General features: G+C 37.2%; 1 protein-coding gene across 1 annotated transcript in view; it reads left to right on the top strand.

Moving 5' to 3' along the window:
• The window catches only part of vps8 (VPS8 subunit of CORVET complex), a 372860-nt gene that overhangs the window by 272876 nt on the left and 73762 nt on the right, over window positions 1–26222 (top strand). The window contains exon 44 of the mRNA XM_069196707.1: window positions 7507–7560. Coding sequence (XP_069052808.1) covers window positions 7507–7560 — 54 coding nt within the window. The remainder of the gene's footprint in view (window positions 1–7506; window positions 7561–26222) is intronic.

Here is a 26222-nt window from a genome sequence, read left to right as displayed (position 1 = left end):
ATAACTGGTCTTTGCTTGGTGTATCTTCAATCCTCTGATGTTCTTACATACAGTTCTGAGAAAACGTTTGTGAACCCTTTGGAATTACAGTATCTAGATTTCTGCATGAATGGCTCCTAAAATGTGATCTGATCTTCATCTAAGTCATAATAATAAATACATAATTTTTCCATCAATGACCTTGATTTTTTAAACCCTTTGTTCAATAAAGATATGGAAATGTAAAATGTTGTGTGTGTTGTTTCTTAAAACTCTTTATTTAATATTTTGACTTAGATGTAGATCAGATCACATTTTAGGAGCCATTCATGCAGAAATCCATATAATTCCTAAGGGTTCACAAACATTTTCTCACACTGTTGTATCCGTCCTATAAAATCTCTCATCCACCCCCCTCTTGGGAGAGTATGGGGATATTCCTCAAATTCTGCTCCTGTAGCATCCCTAATCCCCTCTTGCGAGTGCTGTGCATGAGGTTGCTGGCCCCATATACCTAGGCCAATCTTTCCTAGATATCATCACTGCTCTTCTTCAGTTGCCTTTTAGCATTTCCTGGAAGTTACTTGGTATTCAAAGAATTGCTTCTTATATACATCTACTGATGCTCTACAGTAGTTGGGTTGACTATGGCTGTTGGCCAGGAATTGATGTAATCAGATGGAACCCAGCTTTCATCTGGCCTTTCAATCTTTATCTATAACACCTTCCTTCTGGTGGATCAGCACTGATAGCCAGTCACTGCTCATCTCCTCCCAGCCTCCAGAAAATTAATCTGTTAGTTAAACTTTTGTGTATAAGTAGATATCTTATACCCACAACATACAGTCTCACGCCAGCAGCCATATCATCCTGCAACTCAGAGCCGACAACCCACTGAAGCTGGTCAGTACCTGGATGGGAGCCCTCCCAGGAAAAACTGCAGTTGCTGCTGGACGTTTGTTAGGGGGGACAGTAGGGGGTACTCACCCCCCAGTTTATGTGGAGTCCCAATGCCCCAGTATAGTGACAGAGACACAATACTGTAAAAAGACACATAAGATGGTTGGCAGTAGCTCTATATCAGAACACTGGTAAAGCTGTGAATCAAGCCTTCATGTGGTAATTAGCTGATGGCTTGATTAGATGATTGGCTGCCTGATTGAAAGGCAACAGGATGAACAGACAGACAGCCCAGTCTTATCCTCATAGGTATGGCTGGAAGGTGAACACTCGTGGGAATGTGAAATGTTCCTACCCCGGGAGTGACAGTTCTGATTTGTAATTACCTCTGGCATTATTGGTTTGTGTCACGTTTTTGTTCACCCAGCTTTTTGGATACCTTTTCCAGTTTGTATTATTTGTTATTAAATTGAAGTTTGGAAAAAAAACATTATAGCTTTGTGGAGAGAATGAAAGCTTACAGATTGCCAAAATCATTTATAGTTTGCTGATCATTTTTCGTTGGAAGATACCATTTCAGAAGACAGGGTATACTTTACACTAATGATTTTGTAAGCCCATATATTATTAAAACTGCTGTTTGTATTGTAGCTCAGTGTTAAAGAAACTAAACCTCTGCTCATATGGTTGTGATTCCTTGTGACCGATGCAGTTTTTTACTGTGTAGGTGATTCTGAGCACTTGAGTGAAAGTGGTATTTGCTGAAACAAGCTGCAAGTGCCATGCTGAAACACACAAGTTACTGTTTTTTACTGTTGACACAAGTTTTAACATGCATTTTAGATGACTGCATCTTTATTTTACAATTAAACAGGCAAAATGTGCAGCTTATGTTCTTATGTTCAATGATCAGAAAAACGTAAATCTGAATTCGAAGAACTGCCTTTTTTAAAATTTCTGTTGCAAATGTCAGGCTGCATAGTATTCACTATCTGCAGCATTCTTACAGTCACAAGCAGCCCTAGTTCTGCTTTGCCAGGATTGTGGTAGGACTGAGACAGTTCTGTGTATGAAAGGTTTATACTTGCGAGATGGAATTGATGTTCCTGTTTCATAGGAGAATGAGCAGTGGCATTTTTACAGAGAGCCTAATTATTCAAAAGCTAAAAAAACTGTACTTCAATCAGTGACTGGTACTTAAAGGACACAATGGGAGGTAATAGGGATGAAATCAATAATAAATCCACCTTCAGTTCAGTTAACTTCAGGGTTGTTGGTCTGATTACACATTTGTAACATTGCTGTTGAGTTAGCAATAGTGGTTTATTTGATTTTTCATTGCAGATGAAGGAAGCTGGTAGTGCAGGATAGATGTGCACAGGATTCAGAAACATTTATCATTTATTATTTATTATCATTTAATCTATTTCCCTGCTGTAGTTCTTTAAATCCACTTAATATGGAATATGCATATGAAATAATGTAACTAAAGGGAAATTTTAGTAGCTGAAAATAAAAAACAAGTATTATGTCTCTGAACATTATAAACAATATTAATTATGAATATAAATATATTATACATACTGTTTATAGCTGTAGATAAGTTTTCCACTTCTTCATAAACATTTTTGCACAAAACTCAATCACTTTCTGTGGTTATTTTGGAAAAGGTTTGACATGCTCGCATTAACTATGTAAACTTTGTATACTTTATAAAATGTTTTAATGTTTTAACGTTTTTATGAATACTTGCTATTGTAGAGGTTTGATGGGTTTACTGAGACAATTATTAATTGTAGCAGTAATCACGAGGTTGTTCGTTGGGGCTTTTAGAAAATCAATCGTCAGAACAACTAACAACGCACACACACGGGTTCAATACACGAGATACATTTATTAATATAAACTGTGCACCAAACATATACTAGTCTGCCTGGATACGAGCGGCAGACCTTACTGTGAGGGTTATCAATATACAAGGTATATAATCTCGAAGAGATGCAAACACAAAGAGATACACAACAGAGAATATATGTCAATATATATCGTTCGGTTACCAAATCGCTAATCAGTGTTATTACCCACTGTTACTCTAAACTCGGAAGTAAATACATTACTCATGAATTAAATTGATAACAACTTGTGTTGAGGTACAATTGAATTCTCGAGACGCAATGTAGAACATGGGGTTTACTTATCCACTGTGTATGGATTTGGAATTTCCCGGCACGAACACCAAACCAGCTGACAGGCTCTGTTGCAGCCTCTGTTCCAGCGGTTGTCCAATGGGCATTGTCCCGGTGTCCTCTGGCTACCGGCCAACCAGTCGAGGTGCAGCTTGGAGTAGGACGGGCGGAGGAATCTGACTGCGGCGCGCAGGGCAGTCGTTGCTCCGAGGGGATCTACCAGCAGTCCGGCTGGCTAGTAGAAAGTCTCTATGCACAGAGTGTGACCGCGAGTCCTCACAAGTCACTCTTTTGCCTGGGAAGAAGCTGGTTCGTTCCCGGTCCAGTGCTGCTTCTGAATAAGCTATTCAGGTTGTCGCCGAGGGTCCAACTGTAGGCTGCCGTTGATCAAGCGGAGCATTCACGTTGGTAGAATTCTGAGTACATACGGGATCCTCGGCCTCGCGCTTAGAACAAAGTCCAAGTCCCTTTGCAGACAACAGCAGTTGTCACGTGATTGTCTCTGAGGATGCACGAAAATGGCCAAGGAGAGCCCCGATCTGAGCTTGCGCTCCCTTTTTGACCAAGACACAGATTTATGCTGATTGGTTGAGAGTTTGGCGGGCATTGGAGACCCACGTGGTATTACCATGCCCTGCCAGTCCCTGATTGGTTGGTCAAGGTGAGATATAAATCACTTACTCTTGACACTTAAGAATGCAGTCCAGATGTCCATTCGGCACTCCCTAGACAGATAGGCGCCAATGGATGACCATTGATCATGATAGCCAGGCTTGGCTAAGTGCATCCCCGTCTGGGAGCTGTTCCTTATCAAAAGAAAACATCTTAAATCAGCCTGCATGAATACTTTCTCTGTGGCTGCACCACAGAGATGGAGGGTGAGATGGGGCCTCATTTAGGACAGCATACCAACGCTTAATTCTGTCTTATTAACAAGCATTGCCGCTACACTATCATTATTGTTGTAAAAACATTGTAGTACTTTTTTAAATCCAATTAATAGGAAATATAAATATGGAATCATGTAACTAAAGGGCAATTTTGGTAGCTAAAAATAAAAACTAACAAAGTATAATAAGATCTCTGAACATTATTAACGATAACAATTTATGAATAATAAAAGGTAAAAAAAGAGATATATATCAGTTGCTAAAAATACAAAAAAAAGGTACACAACAGTATTCCAAATTCTTTATAAACATTTTTATTAACATATTTAACTTGGTCACTTGCTACGGTTATTAAAAAAAACTGTTGACTTGCTCCTTTAACTACATCTAAAGGAAAATATAATGAAAATCACAGTGACACCTTGGTGCCTCAGTGGTATAATTCTGCACTCTTATGTGATGGGGTCTGGGTTCAATCAACTTGGTCACCCAGTCAAAACACAAGTTATCTCTTTAACCAATTGTTCCATTGAAATAATAAAGACTTTCTCTGATAATAAGATAATATGGAAACCTTATCCACATATCTTTCATTATCTCTGTACCAGCCCAGTTAGAGCCACCACCGTCACTATGGCATGTGTTGTCCCGAACAACCTTGCTATCGACTGGGTTCATCCACCTGTTCCATCTTCAAAAGTCCGTCATACTCTGGCAGTTTCAGCACCATTATTATTAGATCACAACCACAGGGCAGAGTAAAGGTTTAGTAGTTCCAGTGGAAATAAACCTTGTTCCACTTTATTTTTTCAAACAAAAACATTTCTTTCTCTCTAAGGTCGCCTTACATTTGCTGCACATCTTATTCTCATATCCCAAAATCCCCAATATTCCTGCTTTTCCCTGAGAACCAATAAGGATATGATATCTAAAAATTCACTATCACTGTATATGTTCTCTGTAGAGGCTCTACAGTACATGCATTAGCTCAAATATTCCCCTTAGTGTTTCCACTTAGCAGACAGTAGCTGCTAGTTCACTTTGCCTGCTAGGGGGTTAACATCAGTTGGAGAGGATACAGGTGCTGAAACAAACAGATTCCTCACAGGCACTGAACTCCAGTTCCCACAAAACCTATTGTGCAACTTCCTGGCATCTGCGTCACATCTCTCATTGTGTGTTTTATTGTTTTCTTACTGTAAAGTGCTTTAAAAAGCCACTTTTAACAGTGCTATATAAGATAAAAGTTTATAATTATGTATTTCCTAGAAGAAACTGGTGAATTAAAGCAAGTAAAGATCAGTTTTGTATATAATGTTAAAAAACTCTCACAAATTATGATGCCTGGGGCTAGACCGGGGAGTCAGTCTTCTTATATTTTTCTAGTGTCCTAAAGAAAAAATTAAATAGGAAGTAACAGAACAAAGCAAGAAAGGAGGGCAGAGAAATTCCGAAGTCATGCACAGTGACAACTGACATTACCTGAAAGTAACTTTTTATTCAACATCAGGAAAAGAATAAAGTGTTAATATATTGTAACGCTTACGGCCAACAGGCACTGTGTAAGAGCCGGTTACCAGAGCCTACAGCTATTGGGCTGTAGAGAGATCTATTTTTGGCTCACTGGGTTGGGTCCTTGCTGAGTGACGTGGGAGTCCCGGGTTCGAGCCCCTGACGGTGGGGGGCCGACCTAATGCGGCAAGAGCGCCCGCCTGAGCCCCCGTTGCGTTACATTGGTGTCAGAGTGGGATGGGATAGCCCTTCGCCTGGGACGGCGATTTAAGCGGGGGAGAGTGTAACGCTTATGGCCGACAGGCACTGTGTAAGAGCCGGCTTACCAGAGCGGTGAAGTCGCCGCCCTTCCCTGTGATAGCAGGACTACAACCACTGGGCTGTAGAGAGATCTCTCTTTAGCTCACCGGGCTGGGTCCCTGTTGAGTGACGCGGGAGTCCCGGGATCAAGCCCCCGACGGTGGGGGGCCGACCTAATGCAGCAAGGGCGCCCGCCTGAGCCCCCGTTGCGTTACAATATGTAGCTTTTTTTCAAGTTCCTTAATCATGAAACAATCACTTAAAATAATCTATCCAGATACACACTCACACTGGCACCAATTTCTAACCCTAACCCTAACCCTAACCCTAACCCTAACTTCCCATTATGTCTTTGCACTGTGCAATACCGTGCAGCAATCAACAGCAGTATGATATAATCAGTTTATAAATATAATGTACAGTAAATGTACAGTAAATACAGTATGGTACTGTATGATTCTAAAGTCACCACAATACAGTGTAAAAATGTTTATAATCAAAATCTAAAATAAAATAATCTGCTTCCTAATTACTTTTCACTTAAATTAGTATTAAGACAAATATAATTTTTATATATTTTAATGTGGATGTAAAGCTGAAAAAAACATTGCGTTCACAGCAGCCTTCTACAATAAACTATTTTTAATATATTTGGATAAGTAATCTTGTTTTATGAAACAGCCCTACTTTTAATTTAAATATTATATTATTATATTTAATATTTAACATACTTTTCAAATATTGCTGGTCTATATTTGTGATACGGTAGCATTTCCAATGTTGTTTTGGAGATTTCTGATGAACTACTTAAGTCAACTTGGTACATAGTACCCTTAACAAAACATATAATCCAATGTATTTGCAATTGTCCTCCATCAAATACTGCAAAACATTACACTTAAACTAATATAACTTGACCAAGCAAAGCCAGATGGTTGGAATCATCTTTAAAGAAGATACAGAAGATCATCTTTAAAGGTTTGTTGCACACAAAGTCTGTAGTGGCCACTTCATTGAAACATGTCATGGAAGCAAAGTCAAGCGGAACTAACATCTGCAGATTTCTGCCAGTAAGTTTCTTTCTGTTTCTGATGATCTGCTTGACATAATATTTATTCTGCCTGAATTTCTTTGCTTTTTTCTAATGTGACACTTCCAGGGTGCAGATCAGTAACATGTATCTTTTAACAGACAGGTCTCAGGCAACACACACACACATCTTAAACTTAAATAAAAGAACAGTGTTCCTTTTACATTTATATGTTACAATAAAACTTCCAAAACAAACAAACAAATCCTAGCTGCTCTTTGAGCTCTACCTAAACTACTTATGTATCCTCTATTAATACAGCCACTCAAAATATTTCCGCAATTCTCACTCCAATGTCCACAGGCCCCTCTGTTCAGTCATTGTTTCTCCCTTCATCTCTTTTTAGTGGATGTTAAAACCATCTTGACTAAACCTGCCATCCTCTCATATTCATATAAACAGCTGAACAAATAACTGCCCAATGATTCCTCTATGCATATGTTTTGGTAATTACATTCGGGAGGTAAACACTGTGGCTTCTGATTTTATGGATCTTAGTATTGAGTTGAGGAATTGAATTTAATACAGGAATGCTAATTTAATGATTTAACTTTTAATTTGTTTCAGAAAATCACACGGCGTTCAACCTTTGCATATTTCACTCTTTGGTGCCCTGTGAGTAATTTGTTTTCCATAATCTTTGTTTCAGATTAAAGTGACATCTGCGCATCACGGAGCTCACGGTGACGCTCATGGAAGAAAGGTAAATGTGATTTGTATACTGTGAATAACCAATGTGCAGAGGACTGGAAAAACATTAAGTACATCTCAGGGACTAGGTATGAGACATGAACCTTCTTGTCTTTATGTACTTATTCTGTTGAATGGCACACGAATGTGCTCCGAAAGTATTTATGTTATATGGAGGCAAAAAACTTTGGAAAATAATTAAAGTTAAAGTCCGTTCTCTGGGGTTAGTCACATTAATTATGTGGAATTGGTTAATACATGTGTACAGCATTTTTTATTCCAAAGGATATTTTAGAAGAGTTACTGAAATTTCATGAAGTACCGACAACACCTCAGATCTTAGTTTTTTAGTAATATATAATGCAAAAGTGTTTTTTTCACTTTAATCTGCTGTCTGAAGGACATCTCTCTGGCCATGAAGGAAATATATTACCAACCCCCCTCCCACACACACAAAATGAAATGTGCCATGGGACAACTGCAAGGACAGCAATGGGGAGGTGAAGTGATATAAAACACCAAACACTGGAAGGGAATTGTTACTGAAATAATATTACAGGAGAGGAAGCATTTTAGTGGAAAGAGTTTCGTGGTTTAACTCCTGAACTTTAGTTTGTGGATTTTGATATACATTTCTCAAAATATTGCGCTTTTGACATCATTCATAGCATTTTATTTAGTTTTATTTCTCAGGCCTTAAAAACTATAACATGGCATCTTAGAAATGCAGAAGAAAGCCTTTTTATTATTCCCCTGCCCTTTACTTTATTAAGTAATTAATTAGTGCTTATGTTATTCTGTAACTAGACACTTATTTTTAAAAAGTTTGTGCTTTAAAATAAGAAATTGTGTTATCAATTATACAAACAATAGTTGCTTGTCATTTTTTCTTCCTCTGCTTTTTTGCTTGACATAAGATTGTGGAAAGGGGAATGATGACTCATCTTGAAAAGAGAAACAAAATTGCCTTGTCTTGATAAAATTCATCAAGGCAGAGTCACTGATCTGATAATTTCCCAATTAATGTGCCTGTCTCCAACCTTCCTCAAGATGAGATAAATTGTCCAGGAGCCAGTATCCTGTAGCTCTGACAACTGATACCTTGAAGGCTCCTGTAAACTAGATGAGCCCATATCTCTAGACCTTCCAAAAAGGCGATGAGATACATTGTTTGAGCTAATTTAAAACCATCATGAGGGAGTGTGACAGAGATTGTTCTTGTGGTGCTAACCTTTTATCTGTTCTGTCATGCACTGTAGCATCACTGCTGTTCATTCAGTCTCTGTTAATGTCAGCACAACTGTGCAAACTACAACTTTGGAAACAGCATGTGAATATCTGCTAAATGTTAACAATTGCCACAAGAAAAGATGTATCTTTTTTGTTTACCAAAATTGTACGCAATATTCTAAATGAGGCCTTACTAGTGTGTCATACACTTTTAACATAATGGCCCTAGATTTAAAAGAAAGGGTGTTCCTACCTTTTATTTCTTTATTTCTGACCTTTTCAGTGGCAGAGAAAAGGTGAATTAAATTAAATTAATTAAAATAAAAATATTTGTCAGGTACAAAGCTACAGTATATACCGTCAAGCAAGCAATGAGAAAAATATCATCATGTTGTGTTTGAGCTACTTTTTTAAATGCAGCAGTTCTAATATGGTTGTAATTACCCTTAAGTTTCAGTTGGTATTATATAATTAATCAGTAGCAGGATTATTAATTATTTTGAATATAGATTTAGTGACTTTCGTTGTCATTTCACTTTCATTTTCAGGAAAGGGAGAAGTAAAATGTATATGTGAAAATAATGGGAAACCTTTAGAAGATGAAAGGGAAATGGATGAAGTAATGATCAATTATCTGATCAAGAGTATCCAATACAAATCAGATGAGAAGCTACCATTATTAGCAATTAAAGCTACTACTTAAAGCTCTAAGTCAATTATGATGTTATCGGAATCGTAGAAACCTGACTTACCAAAAATGATGGAGAGGATGATTCTTAAGAATCTCAGAATCAATGTGTGTCAGACTAGTTAAAGAAACATTGTAATGGGATAGTGATAAGAGTATGCTATAGATGAACAAATTAAGATTATACAGTATAATTCTACAATGGTTTACGAATGAAGAATTTCTGTGCACAAAGAAGAAGCAGCATTTATGGGAGACTTCAACTTTCCTAACTGAAATGGTCAACATGGCTCGTGAGAACTTTCCTACCCAGTTTGTCACAGCACATACAGGCACTAGAAGAGCCTGAGTTAGAGGAAGCTACTTCTGAAAAAGACTTAGGTGTTTATGTTGAGATATCATTAACATCTTCTAGACAGTGTGGGGAAAATTTAAAGGTGTGGAATGTTAGGATATGTAGGAATATTTAGGGCAATGATGTTAAAAGTGTATATCACACTAGTAATGCCTTATGTAGAACACTGTGTACACTTTTAATAATAATAATAATAATAATAATAATAATAATTGCTTATATTTATATAGCGCTTTTCTGGACACTCCACTCAAACCACTTTACAGGCAATGGGGACTCCCCTCCACCACCACCAATGTGCAGCATCCACCTGGATGATGCGATGGCAGCCATAGTGCGCCAGAACGCTCACCACACATCAGCGATCAGTGGGGAGGAGAGCAGAGTAATTGAGCCAATTTATAGAGCTTAATTACTCTGCTCTATATAAGTGTAATAATTCTTTAAGAAGGAGAACAGAGTGATGAAGCTCATGAATGGGGATTATTAGACCATGATTAGTAAAAGACAGGGGGAAATTTGACCAGGACATCAGGTTAATGCCCCTACCCTTTTTGAGAAATTCCCTGGACCTTGTTTTTAGTTCTCATCTGAAGGATAGTGCTTTTTTTTAAAGTATAGTGTCCCCATCACTCTATTGGAGCATTAGGACCCACACAGACCGCAGGGTTAGCACTCCCTACTGAAAACAGACAACGGATGAAGGGAGATTTCACCAGTTAGAGTTGTGTACTATAGTGGAATACCACAAGGGTCTATATTTAACAGTAGGAATACAAAGGTATTTTATTTATTATTAGATCAGGCAATTTTAAATGAGCACCAAAAGCTCAACCTGTGTATGGACTAACTGAGTAGCAATTTCAGCAGGGTTCAGTGAATTATGTTGGTCAAGTATATGCTGGCTTCAGAAGTGTAGTGATTTACTGTACATAAATTAGAGCACTTTACAGAAATTCTTAGGGCTAGAGAATAAAGCATTGTAATTGTCCTTGATCATCTCAGTAGAAGGTACTCGGTAGAAGGTACTACTAAGGTTCTTGTTTTATTTTAGTCTCATGTACTAAGGTACAGTGTTGAGCATGTGCATAATAAGGCTGACTTGCATATTAAAAATTATGCTTTAGTACTCATGAGTTTTTCAGATTTACTTTTCAGAGTGGTCAGATTTTCTATTACCAGTTGCAGAATTGTACTTTCTAAGAACCCGTTGTTGTTTTTGCTCAAATTAGAAGTATAATCAATACAACAGCTTCTAATAAAGCATTATCAAGCAACCTTCAATAAAAAATGAGAATTCATTTTAGGATTATTCTTATGTTTGTGCCTGCAGAACTCCAAGGATCTGAGTTAATTTTGAAACTTTGGAAAACAATCCTAAAGAGTATATATGATCTGTATAGTTTTCTACTGTTGCTTTGAATTTCAGTTAAGAAAAATCCTCAAGATACTGTAATTGCACAGGAAGGTTGAAACGTTACATTGATACTGTTCTCTATCAATTCTGTACCAACTCCAAAATAAGTCTATTGAAATACACAGAAATAATGAGGAGAATATGTTGCAATTCAAACTGTTGAAAAGCTACGCATATTAAAATAATTCATACACAAAAAGTAATACTTCAAGAAAAGTAGCTTAATAACATTTGCATCATGAGTTTACTAATGAAAATGTTCTTAAAATTTCACATGATGAAACTTTTGTTTCCTGGATCCTTTATTTCTTGTAGATATTTGTAGAAACAGTGCTTTTTTATTTGATTCGACAGGACTCTAGAAAAGGACAAAATTGAGACCATTGTCCGTATGGCTTTTAGTTCTCAAATATATTGTCAATCTGAATGTCTACTGTAGCATACTGGTTATTAGCCTTCTATAATTATATGCAGTTATCTGCAAAGCCATTATTTAACAAGAGACTAATTACTCTTATGTAAATTGGTGGCAAGATATAGTTAGCTTTTAGCCTAGTCCTTAGGCAGTTCTTCTACAAATATATTCCTGAAGCATTGTGTCCTGTTAGAATAAAAGGATTCTTTGTTATGTATAGCACAGGGCTTGTATAAATACATTCCCATTCCCCTTAAGTGAGATATTAATCCACTTTTAATTCGTTGAACTTCGAACTGTACGACTCCAGAATGAAGCTGCACCCACGTTTTACTTGTTTAGCAACATTCACTTCAGTATTTTCTTAAAACCCCATCACAAGCACCAAATATTGTAAGACCCCGTTAATAAAAAATAATTTATTAATCTTAATTTTAAAAGTCAACAGTCATGGTATGAGTCTGAATTTAATATGAGGAATTCTGCATTTTAAAAAAATAATAAGATAATGATGTTAGGCAAAAAACAACTCCATGTCCTCACAACTGCCTTTTCTGAATAGACAAAGAAAACTTCTCTACCTATTTTTTTGTTTCTTATCACATCCCTGAATTGGCCAGTCAATCACCAGTTACTCCATGCAAAATATTACTAAACATGTTGTTGTATGCTAAAATATCAAATCAGATGGCCACATCTAGAAAGAATACTGCATCACATAGCTGAAAAGTTCCAGTACTGGAGGAAACTGTTGTTTAGCAATGTCAAGAGAAAGAAATATAAAGATTAATGTATATCTAGGTTTGCAAGCAAGGTGTCTTACAAAGAAAAGTGATAGTTCCACCAAAGAACTGATAGAAATAAGAGAAATTTAGTTTAACTCTTCATATATCATAGCTAAACTGGTAAAAGAAAATTCCCAAAGCTGTGCAATGGAACCAAAAAAACACATAATGTACATTTAGATTTAAACTGAAGTATTAATCTGCAAAATGGTGGGTGGTACAATTGCTGTTGAAAACTGGAGTAGTGAGGTTCAAAAGCATGAATATTAATACTGTATTAATCTATGTTAAACATTACAGGAAAGAATGGAAAACTAATTAATTATTATAATCCATGAACATCGTAACAGGTATAAATTTGATTTTTTAGAATCCCAAGTTGTAGAAACCCTTTAATGATAAGGATCTTTTTTCTTTATAAACTGCCCTAGACAACCAATCAACTTCATATTAGAAAGGAATACGGGGATAGATAATTTATTTAAATCGTGACAGAAACTGAGATACTGCATCACCAAAGATGGCAACCTAACCTATTTTATAAAAATTAAAAATGTTCTTTAAAATATGGCACTGATTGAATTGCAATTTAACAGATTTATCACATGTACCAACAGAAGAAATCTTTGTAAAATAGAGTTCCTGCACAAACCACAATTGCTACATAACAACAATTGTATGTCCAGACATAATAACGCTTTTGTCTTGGGAACAACTGCACCAACTGAAACTTGACAGGTTTAGGAACATTTTAGAAGCAGTGTAATTCCAATGTTGGGAAATATAGTTCCAGTATAATCTAGGTATATTCTGTGCAATATTCCACCAATTTGTTCCACTGTTGATATGCATCCAGCTCAGCAAATTAATCCACATAGGACTAATTATTAGGCCTCTTAATAAAACATGTTAAACATCGTTCTAATGACAATACGATCAACAAAGTCATAGCAGTGCTCTTGCTTAAACCTTAATAAACCACTATTATTTATAGGTGTTTACAGATCTGTGTGTCTCATCAGTTTATGATGACAGGACATTTCTCTTTAAAATAGATGCTTTACAAATGGGAACTTATTTCCCTATTCAGAATAATGCATCAGTATACAATGAGTCATTTACCCTGGTGGATAGGAAATCAGGATCTCCAACAAATTTACAAGAACATTTCCTGACTTAAATCCTGGAGTCTGTGTCTTTTCTCTCCTTTCTATTCCTTCTTTCTGTGTGTGCTTTCTGTCTTGTTTTTTGATTGATTCTCTAAGAAGACTGACTTTGTGATTTAACAGCCATTGGAGTTAAAAAATAAGACAATTTTCTGTTGTGACTACCTCAAGTGAGACAGTCACAATTAAGGCTGCCAATAGTTTTTGTGACTGGAAATTCCTTCACCAGCCAGACAGCTCTTAAATAGTATTATGTACACACATACATATTTTTTTTTCTAAGCAGATATGGTTATTAACCATAGGGTACCATTCAGATGGAGTTTGTTTGTTCTCCTTGTGTGTGCTTGAGTTTTCCCCTGTTCCTCACACAGTCCAAAGACATACTGGTAGGTTAATTGGCTTCTGGAAAAACTGGAAAAAACTTCAAGTTGTGCCATTTTTTATAATTTTATGTGTGGACTTTGGGAACACAGTTCCTCAAATAAACATTGTGTTCAGGTATATGATATTGAAGCTGTGCCATCATTTACTTTTTTTTCCTTTTCTGGACTTGATCATGCCATATTAACTCTTTTTCCTTTTTCGAATGGGAAATGTAACTATACAGTGGATGTAAAAAGTCTACACAGCCTTATTGAAATTGCAGGTTTTTGTGATGTAAAGCCAGCATTCAAGATAAATCACCTCAGACATTTTTCCATATTTAATGTGACCTTGCAAACAACAAAATTCAAGAGAAAGTGTGCACCCCCCGAACTAAAACTTTGTGGAAGCACTTTTTCCATTTATTAGAATAGTATGTTTTCGTGAATAAGTCTCTATCAACTTTGCACACCTGGACTTTGCAATTTTATCCCACTCTTCCTTGCAAAAAAGTTTAAGCTCCTTCAAATTGCCAGGGCATCTCCTCTACACAGCCCTCTTTAGGTCATTCCACAGGTTTTCTATGGGATTGAGGTCTGGGCTCTGACTGGGCCATTCCAAGACTTTGATCTTCCTTTTCTGAAGACTTGGATGTGTGCTTTGGGTCATTATCTTGTTGGAAGGTGAAAGTCCTCTTCATCATCAGCCTTCTGACAGAGGCCAGCAGGTTTTGTGCCAAAATATATTGATATTTGTTGCTAGTCATTATCCCATCTTTCTTGACTAGAGCCCCTGTCCCAGCTGAAGAGAAGCAGCCCCAAAGCATGATGCTTCCACCACCATGCTTCACAGTAGGTATGGTGGTCTTTGGATAATGGGCTGTGTTGTCTTTGCGCCAAACATATCTTTTAGGATTAAGGCCAGAAAGTTCAACCTTTGTCTCATCAGACCATTTTCCCACATGGTTTGGGGTGATTAGACGGGCTTTGACGTTCTTTTTTTGTGGGAAAAATGGCTTCCGTCTTGCCACCCTAGCCCATAGCCCAGACATGAGCATAATACATGAGATTGTTGTCATATGCAAAGAGTGACCAGTACCTGCCAGAAAATCCTGCAGCTCCTTTACTGTTGCTGTAAGCCTTTTGGTAGCCTCCCTGATAAGTTTTCTCCTTGTTCTGTCATCAACTTTGGAGGGCTGTGCTGATCTTGGCAATGTCCCTGTGTCTCCACTTATTGATGATAGTCTTCACAGTGCTGCATGGTACATCCAATACCTTGGATATTCTTTTATACCCCTCTCCTGATCGTTACCTTTCAACAATAAGATCCCGCAGATGTTTTGTCAGCTCTTTGCGGATCATGGCTATCCATTAGGATGCAACCATGAAAGTTTCAAGAAAATCCTACAGGAACAGCTGATTTTTATTTGGGGTTACTCAGAACCACTTTCATCGATGGCAGGTGTATGCTGCTAACCTTTGAACATGATTTTGAATGTGATTGGTTAACTCTGAACACAGCTACAGCCCCCATTATAAAAGGGTGTGCATACTTATGCAACCAGGGTGTTGTAGGTTTTTTAATTTCAATTATGTTTCCTAATAATTATCTGTTTGTTTTTCTCTTGAATTTTGTTGTTTGCAAGGTCATATTAAAGATGGAAAAATGTCTGACATGATTTATCTTTATTTCTGGTTTACATCACAAAAACCTGCAATTTCAATAAGGGTGTGTAGACTTTTTATATCTACCGTGTACCTACCATTACCTTAACAGTTTTTACTGTTAAGATCACATGATCTCTCTCTGTTATGTTTTTAATGTGCATTCAAAGATTTCATTGTTATAAAGTGAAGAGTCATCTGAAGAGTTGTTCTGGCTATAGCCACTGAAATGCTATTATCTGTCTCTTATGCATTTGTAGATCTAAAATATGTGCTCTGCAAGGATAAGAAGTCTTTGACAGTATTTTTTTTTCACTTGAGAAGTATTTTTTACTTATTTGCTTCTGGTTTTTCTCTGAAAATCTGAAGCCATTATGAAATAATGAACAATTTAAAACTAAAGCAAACCTCCGACTGGCTGATTTTCCAGTGAATGCAGTACAAAGCTGCCAAAACAACTGTATAGAAAATGTGTCAGTTAACCAGGCAACAAAACAGACCGTCAGTCATCTTTATTGTGCTGGAGGCTTTTACATTTACATCCAGCTGATGGCAAATGCAGCTAAAAGCTAGGTCAAGAGTTCTCCAACTGTGTGTTAATGATTGTTTTATGAAATTCGTTCTAAAATGGGAACATTTTCTATTCTGAAGAAGACAGGGCTAATTGGCGAAAGATAATATGCTGTTAATCATTAATAACTGCAAATAATGTTTTGTCAAGGAGAAATAACAAAATTTAGTAAGCAAATCTACTGTTACCAAGATCTTAAAATTCTGCTACCTTAGTTGTGTGTTACCTCTAGTTGTGTTCCTATGTCATGTTTAATCACACTTCTAATCTGTGTTGTTTTTCTTATTTTAGTGAGACTCTTCGGTATTGTAAGTGATGTACTACAGTATATACAGGTACAACCAATCTTATACACTGGACAGAAAGCAGTATTGCTTTAGTACACAGAATTAAAAGTTGCTTTCTCTGGTGGAATACAAGCTTCCATGGATCCTAAAAGATGAATTTCCCCAACCTCCCCTTTCTCTGTTAACAGATTTTTTAAGAGGCTTATTTTTGATCTGTAAAATCAGTTTTATGTAATATGTAAAGAATCTTCTTTAAGAATATTGACTTGTGTTGCTGAGCTCCCTGAGGCAGACATTGTCAGAGCTTTTCCACTACGCCTTCTTTATTTATTTCAATTATTAATCTGGAAGAACAAGCTCTGAGGAATGTCACATCTCATCTGTGTGAACATCCAGGGAGGCGCACAGTCAAAAGCAGCAGGTACTCATGCATACTTGCATGCTAGCATATATACGTCAATGCATTTCTTATAGGAGCCTGGGCAAATGGAAAATTAAAATATATTTCAACATTATGGCCTCAGTCAGTTCTCCAAGATTATTTTGAAGTTTCCTAGGTTGCTGAAAGGTTTTCATTTTTATAAACCAGTAGTGAATCTCCTGACAACTGATTTTAAGCTTTGCTTCTTCATAACTGCCTAAGGGCAGCAGAACTCTGATTTTCATTCTTGTGCTGTTGAAGAAGTAAAACCCACTGACATTTCATTCAGTAACTACTCTAATAACTATTCAGAAGAGCATTTGCAAAGTTTTAATGTTTGTAGTTTTGTAGAGAATATAGACAACTGAATGGAATCAACACAGTTCTAAATACACAATTTGCACGTTCAAAGACTTTAAAAATGGACTATTGTAGGGAGAGTTGTTAGACTGAACTGTATTGTGTAGAATTACTAATAGTACTTTTTCAAATGACATTTTTTATTTAAAATGTAATGACCAAATTGAAAACTGTTATATGTGAAAAAGGATGAAAATCAGGAAGGAAAATATGCAAATTGAAATTAATAGAAATTCATGGATTTGTATAAGTGTTCAACTCCCTTTGTCAGTGGTCATTAGAAGCAAGTTTGGCAGCATTTGTGGCTTTTAGTATGTCTGGATAGGTTTTTCCTTGCTTTGCGGAGCATAACAGGGTAATTTTGCCTTTTCTTCTTGGCAAAACCAGTTCCAGTTCTGACAAGTTCATTGGGGATTGTTGATTGATTACAACTGTTAAGTGTCTTCAGAAATTTGCCATTGGATTCAAGACAGGAATTTGACTGGGTCCTCTTCTTATCAGACTATTTTGTTATGGCTTTGGCCTTGTTCTTTGTGTCATTCATTGTCCTGCTGAAATGAGCATACAGTATATTGACTCAAAAAGGCTCCAATTTAGCAACATGAAGGGGTCTTGGCTTATTGCTGAACCAAGACTGACCTGAGCTAACCGCCTGACTTTCTGACCTTCTAAGGCTACAAGCTATTACTAACTGATCAGAAAAACATGACACAGCATATAATAACGAGTGTTTGGAGAAGTCACACACTTTTTAAAAATTTCTGTGCACAGAACGGTGAAAGAGAAAGGGTTTTCCGGCAGGTGGAAAGAGTGGTACTCAAAATGGAAACCGTGTATGAGTGAGCCCCACAATTGGTGAAGGAAACCTGTAGTTACTCATAAAACACTCACAAATTGCAGGCAGTAAGCATTCAAGGTAATGCATTCACTTGGAATAAGAACTGTTTAATGGACAGGAAACGTGGTACATCCGACTTTCTGAAATAATGTAAACACATTATTATTACCACTCAACTAATGCTTTGAGCAGAGAGTCCAGAAAAACTCTATATTAGTATTTTGCTTTAAATGTGGGAAGCAGGTTTTGTATGGAAATGTTACTCAACTCCAAGAATAAAACTCTGTCTTTTCTGTCGGGAAAAGTGAGTGAGAGAATTAACCTTGCCTATCCTCCTTTCTTTATCTCAATAAAAAAGTCACGATTCATCAGAATCGTGTGTGGTTCTCTTTGTGGAGTCTAACAATGTGGTGCCGTCACCCAAGTCCTTCTAAGCTTTTGTGTGTCGGTGCAGAAGCTACTTTCCCGACTCCAGCCTGCACAGAAGACAGGGGTAACATCCTTTACTGGATGTACAGTAGGGAGGAAGGGATTCTCCCTTCTGAAAGCACACATTCAACCCACTAGGTCATTTGAGGAAAAAAAGGATTGGGAAATAATTTAACATAATTCTGGTGATTCGAATCGTGAAAGGGATTTGGGAGGTCTGTTGGTCCTTTCTGGGGCTTCGGCACTGTGGAATGTGAATTACTGAGTATAGAAGAAGATAGCAGGTAAAATAAATCCACAGATATGCTCCCAATCTGTGGAGGTTTTCTGGACAGAGCTCATGGAATATGGGCAGAAAATGAATATGAAACAATACTACTAGGGAATAACATGGCTTTACCTAAATGGAATCTTTACAGAGTCTTGCTTATGAAGAGAAATATGCCCTTTTGCCATCAATGGTAATACCACATCCCACAAATACAAAAAGGGGCTCATGTGTGGCAATTGAAGTGCTATACAATCAGGTTGCCACCAATCACTTTTGTGACTCACGGTCACCAACATCATAGCCTGTCATTGAAGGACAGTGTTTTGCTGTAACATCTTGGAGTTCAAATGGAGTAATATGTTTCTTTTGATGCTCAGAAAATCTGTTATGTCCTTGACCTAGAGTAATTAGCTTTCATGGTAACATTAACTGCAAAAAAACAGGAAATCATAAAGAAAATCCAGAACATATGATATTATTAAAATTCGGATACTATAGAACATTAAAACCACCCTGCACTAACGTGTTGTTATACAGAGGTATTTAAGAATCTAGTGAACCCCTCAGGCTGGCATCTTGCCTTCCAGGTTTTTAGAGATCTGTTATCATAGCACTAAATGTTCCTGAAAGGAGAGCCCCGGTGTCTTTGTACTACAGTATGTGTTCATGGTCCATAGCGGATGTTGTTGAAAAATTGTTTATGGTCTTTAGGCTGCGGATGACAAATTAACTCCAGATCACAATCTGTTAGCTGATGTGGCATTGCAGGGTTGTTTTATTATCATCCTGATTATTGATTCAGATTTAAAAGTGTGGCCCAGTGCAACCGATGGCACCAGGATAATCCATCATCAGTTTAACAAGTGCTGTAAAGGGAAAAGCACAGCACACTTGGTAATCCCCTCATTGAAAATGCATAAGTAGTCTTTATGCATAAAATATACACAGATAGACAAAGAACTACTTGCTGTTTCACATTAAAGTTGGAAAATTATGTATCATGGTTTCATATAAGAATAATATTGGGCTGGCTCATGGTAGAAAATGTTAACCAAATCTTTTTTCACTCACAGTAGAATCCTTTGATACTCCACTTCATTTATGCCAGGACATATTTGGAGGTATGTTGAGGGACAGGAATAGTTTTTTCTTTACTGTATATGACCTTATCTCTGTATCTTTAACTCTGGAATGTAATAATATGAAAGTCTTCCTGATCTTTTTGCTTATATACAATCTATTTACCAATTGTGTTCTTGAAGTAAAATGTGGGGAAAATAGCTATGCGTTATTAATTTACTGTGATTGACCCCACCTCCAAATGTGATGTTTTGAGGGATGTGAACTTATAAAAACTAATGAAAAAAGATATAAAAAATGATTGTGATGCTTGACAGTGAAGGAGGCTTTAATGCAGGGTTTTTATGGGTTTCATTACAAAAGGTCTCTTAAACAGCCTCAACAGTCTGCAACCAAAAACCCAAACACCAATTAAAAACCAGGAGGTCCCGTGTGGGAATATGCATTTTTAACCCATCACCAGTAATCTAATAAGCTAATAATCACATTTGTATCTGATAGAGGCCTTTAACCTCCTCTAATAGTGATTTGACTATTACAGTATTATAGACCCCATAAAACGCTGGCCTGTCAAACTTAACATGTAGAATACAGTATATTACTGTATCCCTCCAATCATTTCATTAGTTGCAAATGCAGTTTCATCTCTCTGTTAAATAAGACAAACTTTTATCTCACTCACTGGTTCCCTTTATGTCTGTCTTTCATTGGCCCTATTAACTCTACCTAAATATATTGGTTTCAGTGCATTCCATTCATTTTATAGGTAGCTATATCAGCTATTATATTCATTTATTTGGAACAAGAAGCTCCCACTTTTCTTCAGGTTGTCTATTGTTGCAAAAGCAGTCACTACTGTTACTGTTACTGTTAGCTAACATTTGGAATTTACTTCACTGGTGGAAGCTTTGATCTGATCTATATAGACCTACATGGTTATATATGGTAGTCAGGCAGCCTCTTGACATTTTTCCTTATCTTCCTTTCTTCTCTTTACCTTACACCAGTCTTCTAACCCATTAGTGCACCACTCACTCAAGACAGGATACAGTTTTGCTGTCCTTTCAACTTTCAGTGTCCTATTCCCCCATGACAAATTAATGTGGCTTTCTGTGTTTGAATTAGAGAAGGTGTTACATCACTCCAACACTCATTCAGTTCAATTCAGTTTACTGTCTATGTACAAGTACAATAAAAAGCTTATTTGCATGTACTGTATGCTCCAATACAAAGCCATTAAGGAAACACCAAAAGCATAAACACAGAACAGCAACAACAGCAAGTTAAATAACATACATCTTAGAAAAAAAAACATCAGTGTGAGCCAGTGGTGGGGGTAGAGTCCGGTAATCTGACAGCTTGTGGGAAGAAACTGTCTCTGAATCTGGAAGTCCGTGCCTTTATGCTCCTATAATGCTTACCAGAGGGGAGTGGGGAGAAAAATGAGGAACCAGGATGAATGGTATCCTTAACGATACTTCCAGCCTTCCTGAGACAGCGAGTTGTAAAAATATCTGAAATGGAGGGCAGCTCATATACTGTAGCATGCATTCCAAAAGTATTCAGACCCATAAGTGGTTTTCACATTTTATTGCTTTAAAGTGTGGCACTTTGAAGTAGCAATTCATATTTCTTATGTGCTCAACCTGCTTCACACATTTAAAGCAAAACACTGATATAGAGTTTTTCTGGACTCTCCGCTCAAAGCATTAGTTGAGTGGTAATAATAATGTGTTTACATTATTTCAGAAAGTCGGATGTACCATATGTTTCCTGTCCATTAAACAATTCTTATTTCAAGTGAATGCATTACCTTGAATGCTTACTGCCTGCAATTTGTGAGTGTTTGATGAGTAACTACAGGTTTCCTTCACCAATCATGGGGCTCACTCATACACAGTTTCCATTTTGAGTACCACTCTTTCCACCTGCCGGAAAACCCTTTCTCTTTCACAGTTCCGTGCACAAAAATTGTATTGTCTTCTCCAAACACTCATTATTATATGCTGTGCCCCTGCCTCCCACCCACATCTATGTCATACACCACATGTCTCCCCACTCACCTCAGTGTTTTTTTGTAGATTTTACACATGCATGCCATGCATACATGCTTTCAGTGCTTTAAGTACTGTATATTCATTTTTTATTAAGAATAGAAAGCTGTGCAAAAAGGGCAAGAAATGTGATAAGTGGATATGAAACTGGAGGTATTACTCTTGTACGCAGAGAATCTTTTAACTCGGTGGGTAAGTTAATGTACTGCATGTAAATGGGTCAGGCATAAGCAAAGTAAGAAAAAGTGAAGTTATATTTTATTATTTTTATATGTTGAGTTACACTGTTATTAATGTCAATGTATTTATATTTTTTTTCAGAGAGAAGTGTGCAAGTTATGTTTGCCATTGATGAGTTTTACATGGACCGTTAACAAACTGGGGGTTTTCAAGAACCCCCCCATTGTTCTCAGTGAGGACAGGGTTGTGCTTACAAGATTTAAGAGCTTTCTTTTAAAGGTTATATATAACCTTATACAGATGCAACCATTCAAAGTGCGCGGTACAGACACGTACCGGAGGTAATTGGCTACGGCGTCACGCAGATGACGGGGGGTACCGCGGTACGTGATTGGTTGACCGACAGGGGCACTCGTGGTCCGTTGGTCTGTCATAGAAAGATTTACTGTAAACGTCTTTAGTGTGCCCGTTATAGTATTGAATATTCATATGGAATTTTACCACTGAAGGGAAATCTAAGTGCCTGAGCATAAAAAGAATAGGAGCATACTGCAACGCGTGTGAAGGCCATAAACGATATTAATTTTGGAACATAAACATACAGTATATGGCTGGTCATATACATACACGAAACATGGTTTCATTATGACCAGAATCGGTCTTGAGATATTATTAACTTGATTTACAGTATTTGAGAGGTATGTCTTGACACCGATACTACGTAAATACTGCTCACGTATATGTTTCTAGGTTTATATTATGCATTTCATACGGTCAAATTACTTTTGAGCAACTGATAAGAACGCGCGAAACGGTATGCCCAGGGCGTTTTAGTTTCGTTTTGTGCGGGGACTATATCGCCATGGATTGATTAGAGATATCAAGTACATACAAGTCATTTTTTAAATGTTGTAGTTCGTCTTGTAAAAATGTTACGAGTACATCATCTGTCAACAATTACACAGGTTCTGTTTCCATATTACGGATTTTGGTTACGTAATATTATTTTCTAATTTCACGTTGTGAATATATGATTTGGGCAAACAGAGCCGCAAAGAAGTACATTATGGGTTGTTGTTTTTTTTTTTGCAGTTTTATCTAGAACAAGCAATGCTTAAACCTTAGTCTGATTCTTGTGAAACTATCCACACGACAGTTACCTAGGAGTTGACTTCAGTGATGTCACTGATGGGATGTTTCTAAAAATCCATCCACTGTAAAACGTCTTCTCCAGTTGTCCTGCATATGTATTCGCTAATGAAGCTGTGTGTTCTGAGCCTGGTTCTCTACATTTCTGTATGAACCAGCTTAGAGGGCTAAAGACAGCTTGTGTTTAAATTGAGTGTAAGGTAATTTATGCTTCTAAAGTCATGGTCAGCATTTATTATTGTACTGTGCTGTAAACTTGTTCTGTGCCTAATTACATTATTTTATAGCTTTATCAAATCTGTACATTGTCTGTCAATAATGTTTCTGTAGTGCTTTTTCAGCACTCAGCATGTGACCGCGCCGGTGGCGCTGTGGGTTAGGTTCCTGACTCCCATGTCACACGGTCTGTGATCGAATCCCATGGAACTATGACTTTATTTTGTAACAAACATTTCTTTGAAAAAATATAACATTTCCCTTGGTCAGAGATTAAATAAAACCTCACTCGCACCAAACAAATTTATATTTCTAAATATCACAACATGATCGAATTTAAGTCTTTTTAATAGCAATGAATAGTCACCTATGCGTTACAAAATAAACATTTATATTGATTTGAATCGCATTTTGAATTAAATCGTGAATTCGTGTTTAAATATATGTGTTTAAAGGCGATATACTGTATAAAAGCGCTGATTCTTATGGAATGTGTTCCGCCGGGGATTCAAAAAAATTATTTTTTTTAATCGCGTATCTAAGGAAAATTGCAGTATAACTTTATACAGTATCTCATTTTGTATTTCTATAAAAAAATCGTTTGCCCAGCCACTATTATTGTTATTGTTTTTATCCTGTAAAGCGCTTTGAGGAGCACAGCTTTCTCACAACTTAGATTACTTTTTGACACCATCCTTACACAAAGCAGAAACTGATTGTATTTTCCGATGACATACAAGTGCAAAGATTTCAGATTTTAATCGTCTTTTTTCTGAACCAGGGAAAATCTGATCATGTTTCTCTATAAAAATTATAAAAAACTTTATTTTACATATCACCTTTAAAAGTGGGATCTCAAAACAATACAGTAGATGTAAACCACAGATTACAAAGTAAATACCCAGACAAACGCAAATGCGTTTTTAATAAAATGCTTTCATTCATTCAACAGAGAGAGAGTGTAAAACCTGGGTGTAACAGCTGTTCCTTTTTCTGATCACTCGCTCTCTGGATAAACGTCTCGCCTGTCCTGTTCTTTGTTTTCCTAATTTGCCGATTATGCCTGCTGTGATCCACTCCTACCCTCACACCTAAAGAAGACTATTTTAAATTTCTTTGCGCATCCTTAAGGTGATATCACATAAAGGTGATATGTAAAATAATGTTTTTTTATTATTGTTATAGAGAAACATGATCAGATTTTCCCCGGTTCAGAAAAAAAGATCTAAAGTATACTAGTTAAGAAAAATAAATCTAAACGGGGAGAAAGCTATGCTGAAAGTTTATTAAGATACTTAGAAGACAAAGATATCAATTTATTTTAGTTAAAATGTTATATATCACCTTTAAAAGTGGAATCTCAAATCAAAGTAAATACCCAACACTGATTGTACCCATCTGTCATGCTAATAAAACACCTTGAATTGAATTGAATTGAGGGAGAGAGCGGGGGAGGGCGAGCGAGATAACCAGGACGTAAGGCAAATAAGATACACTCCACAGGCATTCACAACAGCGACATATGAAACGTTTGCACATATAGTTATTACTTGGTTTTCAAAGTGCAATGAAATACAATACTGTTGTTGTTGCTGTTCTTGTTGTTTTTATCCTGCGTTTTGAGAAGCCACCTTTAGATCCCGTTTGATTGATCCCGTGAGGGAAATTGCAGTGCAACAGCAGCTTAACACACACAACACAGCCACAGTGTAACAAATTATATAATAAAAGTACAATACATACAATACAATACAATAAAAGAGTTACTCTTACAGTTACACAAGAACAAACTAGAACAGAACAGTACACAGAAAAATCGTATCACACATATGAATATAAATATAGATGAAAATATAGATATAAATATAAATGTATTGCACAGGTCCCTGGCATATATTGCACAAAAAATGGTAGTAAACGGGAAAAAGAAAAAGAAAAAGAAAGAGAACAGATGTAGCAGTAGATGTGTAGATGTGTTTAGTCCAGAAACAGGTCACTGTCGATGTTGTCTCTGCCAAGATGCAAGGTGGATGCGTTGTACAGTCTTATGGCAGAAGGCAAGAATGACCTCCTGTAACGCTCCCTGTCGCACCGTGGATGAATCAGTCTATTGCTGAAACGTGCTCTTCATTCCTGCAAGCCTGTCATAGAGGGGATGGGAGAAGTTGTCCATGATGGCCTCTAGTTTGGACATCATTCTCCTCTCAGCCACTACCTCCAAGGGGTCCTGGTCAGACCCAATGACAGAGCTTGCTCTCCTGATGAGCTCGTTCAGCCTTTTAGAATCCACTGCTCTAATCCCAGAGCCCCAGCACACCACTGCGTAGAAAATGCACTCGCTACCACCGACTGATAGAACATGTGTAGCATCTTACTACACACATTGAAGGACCTGAGCCTCCTCAAGAAGTAAAGTCAGCTCTGTCCCTTCTTATAGATGGCCTCAATGTTCTTAGACCATTCCAGTCTATCGTCGATGTGCACTCCCAGGTACTTGTACGAGTCCACCATCTCCACGCCACTCCCATGGATGTAGACAGGAGTAGGTTTGACCTTTTTCCTCCTGAAATCTATCACTAGCTCCTTCGTCTTTGCCACATTCAATTGCAGGTGGTTCTCCCCACACCACTCCACAAAGCTGCTGACCAGTCCTCTGTACTCCTCCTCCTGCTCACCTTTGATACATCCTAGAATTGCAGAGTCATCTGAGAACTTCTACAGGTGGCATGATTT

This window comes from Lepisosteus oculatus, chromosome 12 (assembly GCF_040954835.1).
Source record: "Lepisosteus oculatus isolate fLepOcu1 chromosome 12, fLepOcu1.hap2, whole genome shotgun sequence".
Classification (NCBI taxonomy): Eukaryota; Metazoa; Chordata; class Actinopteri; order Semionotiformes; family Lepisosteidae; genus Lepisosteus; species Lepisosteus oculatus.
Note: the sequence above shows the minus strand (reverse complement) of the source record. Positions and strands in the feature narration are given on the sequence as shown.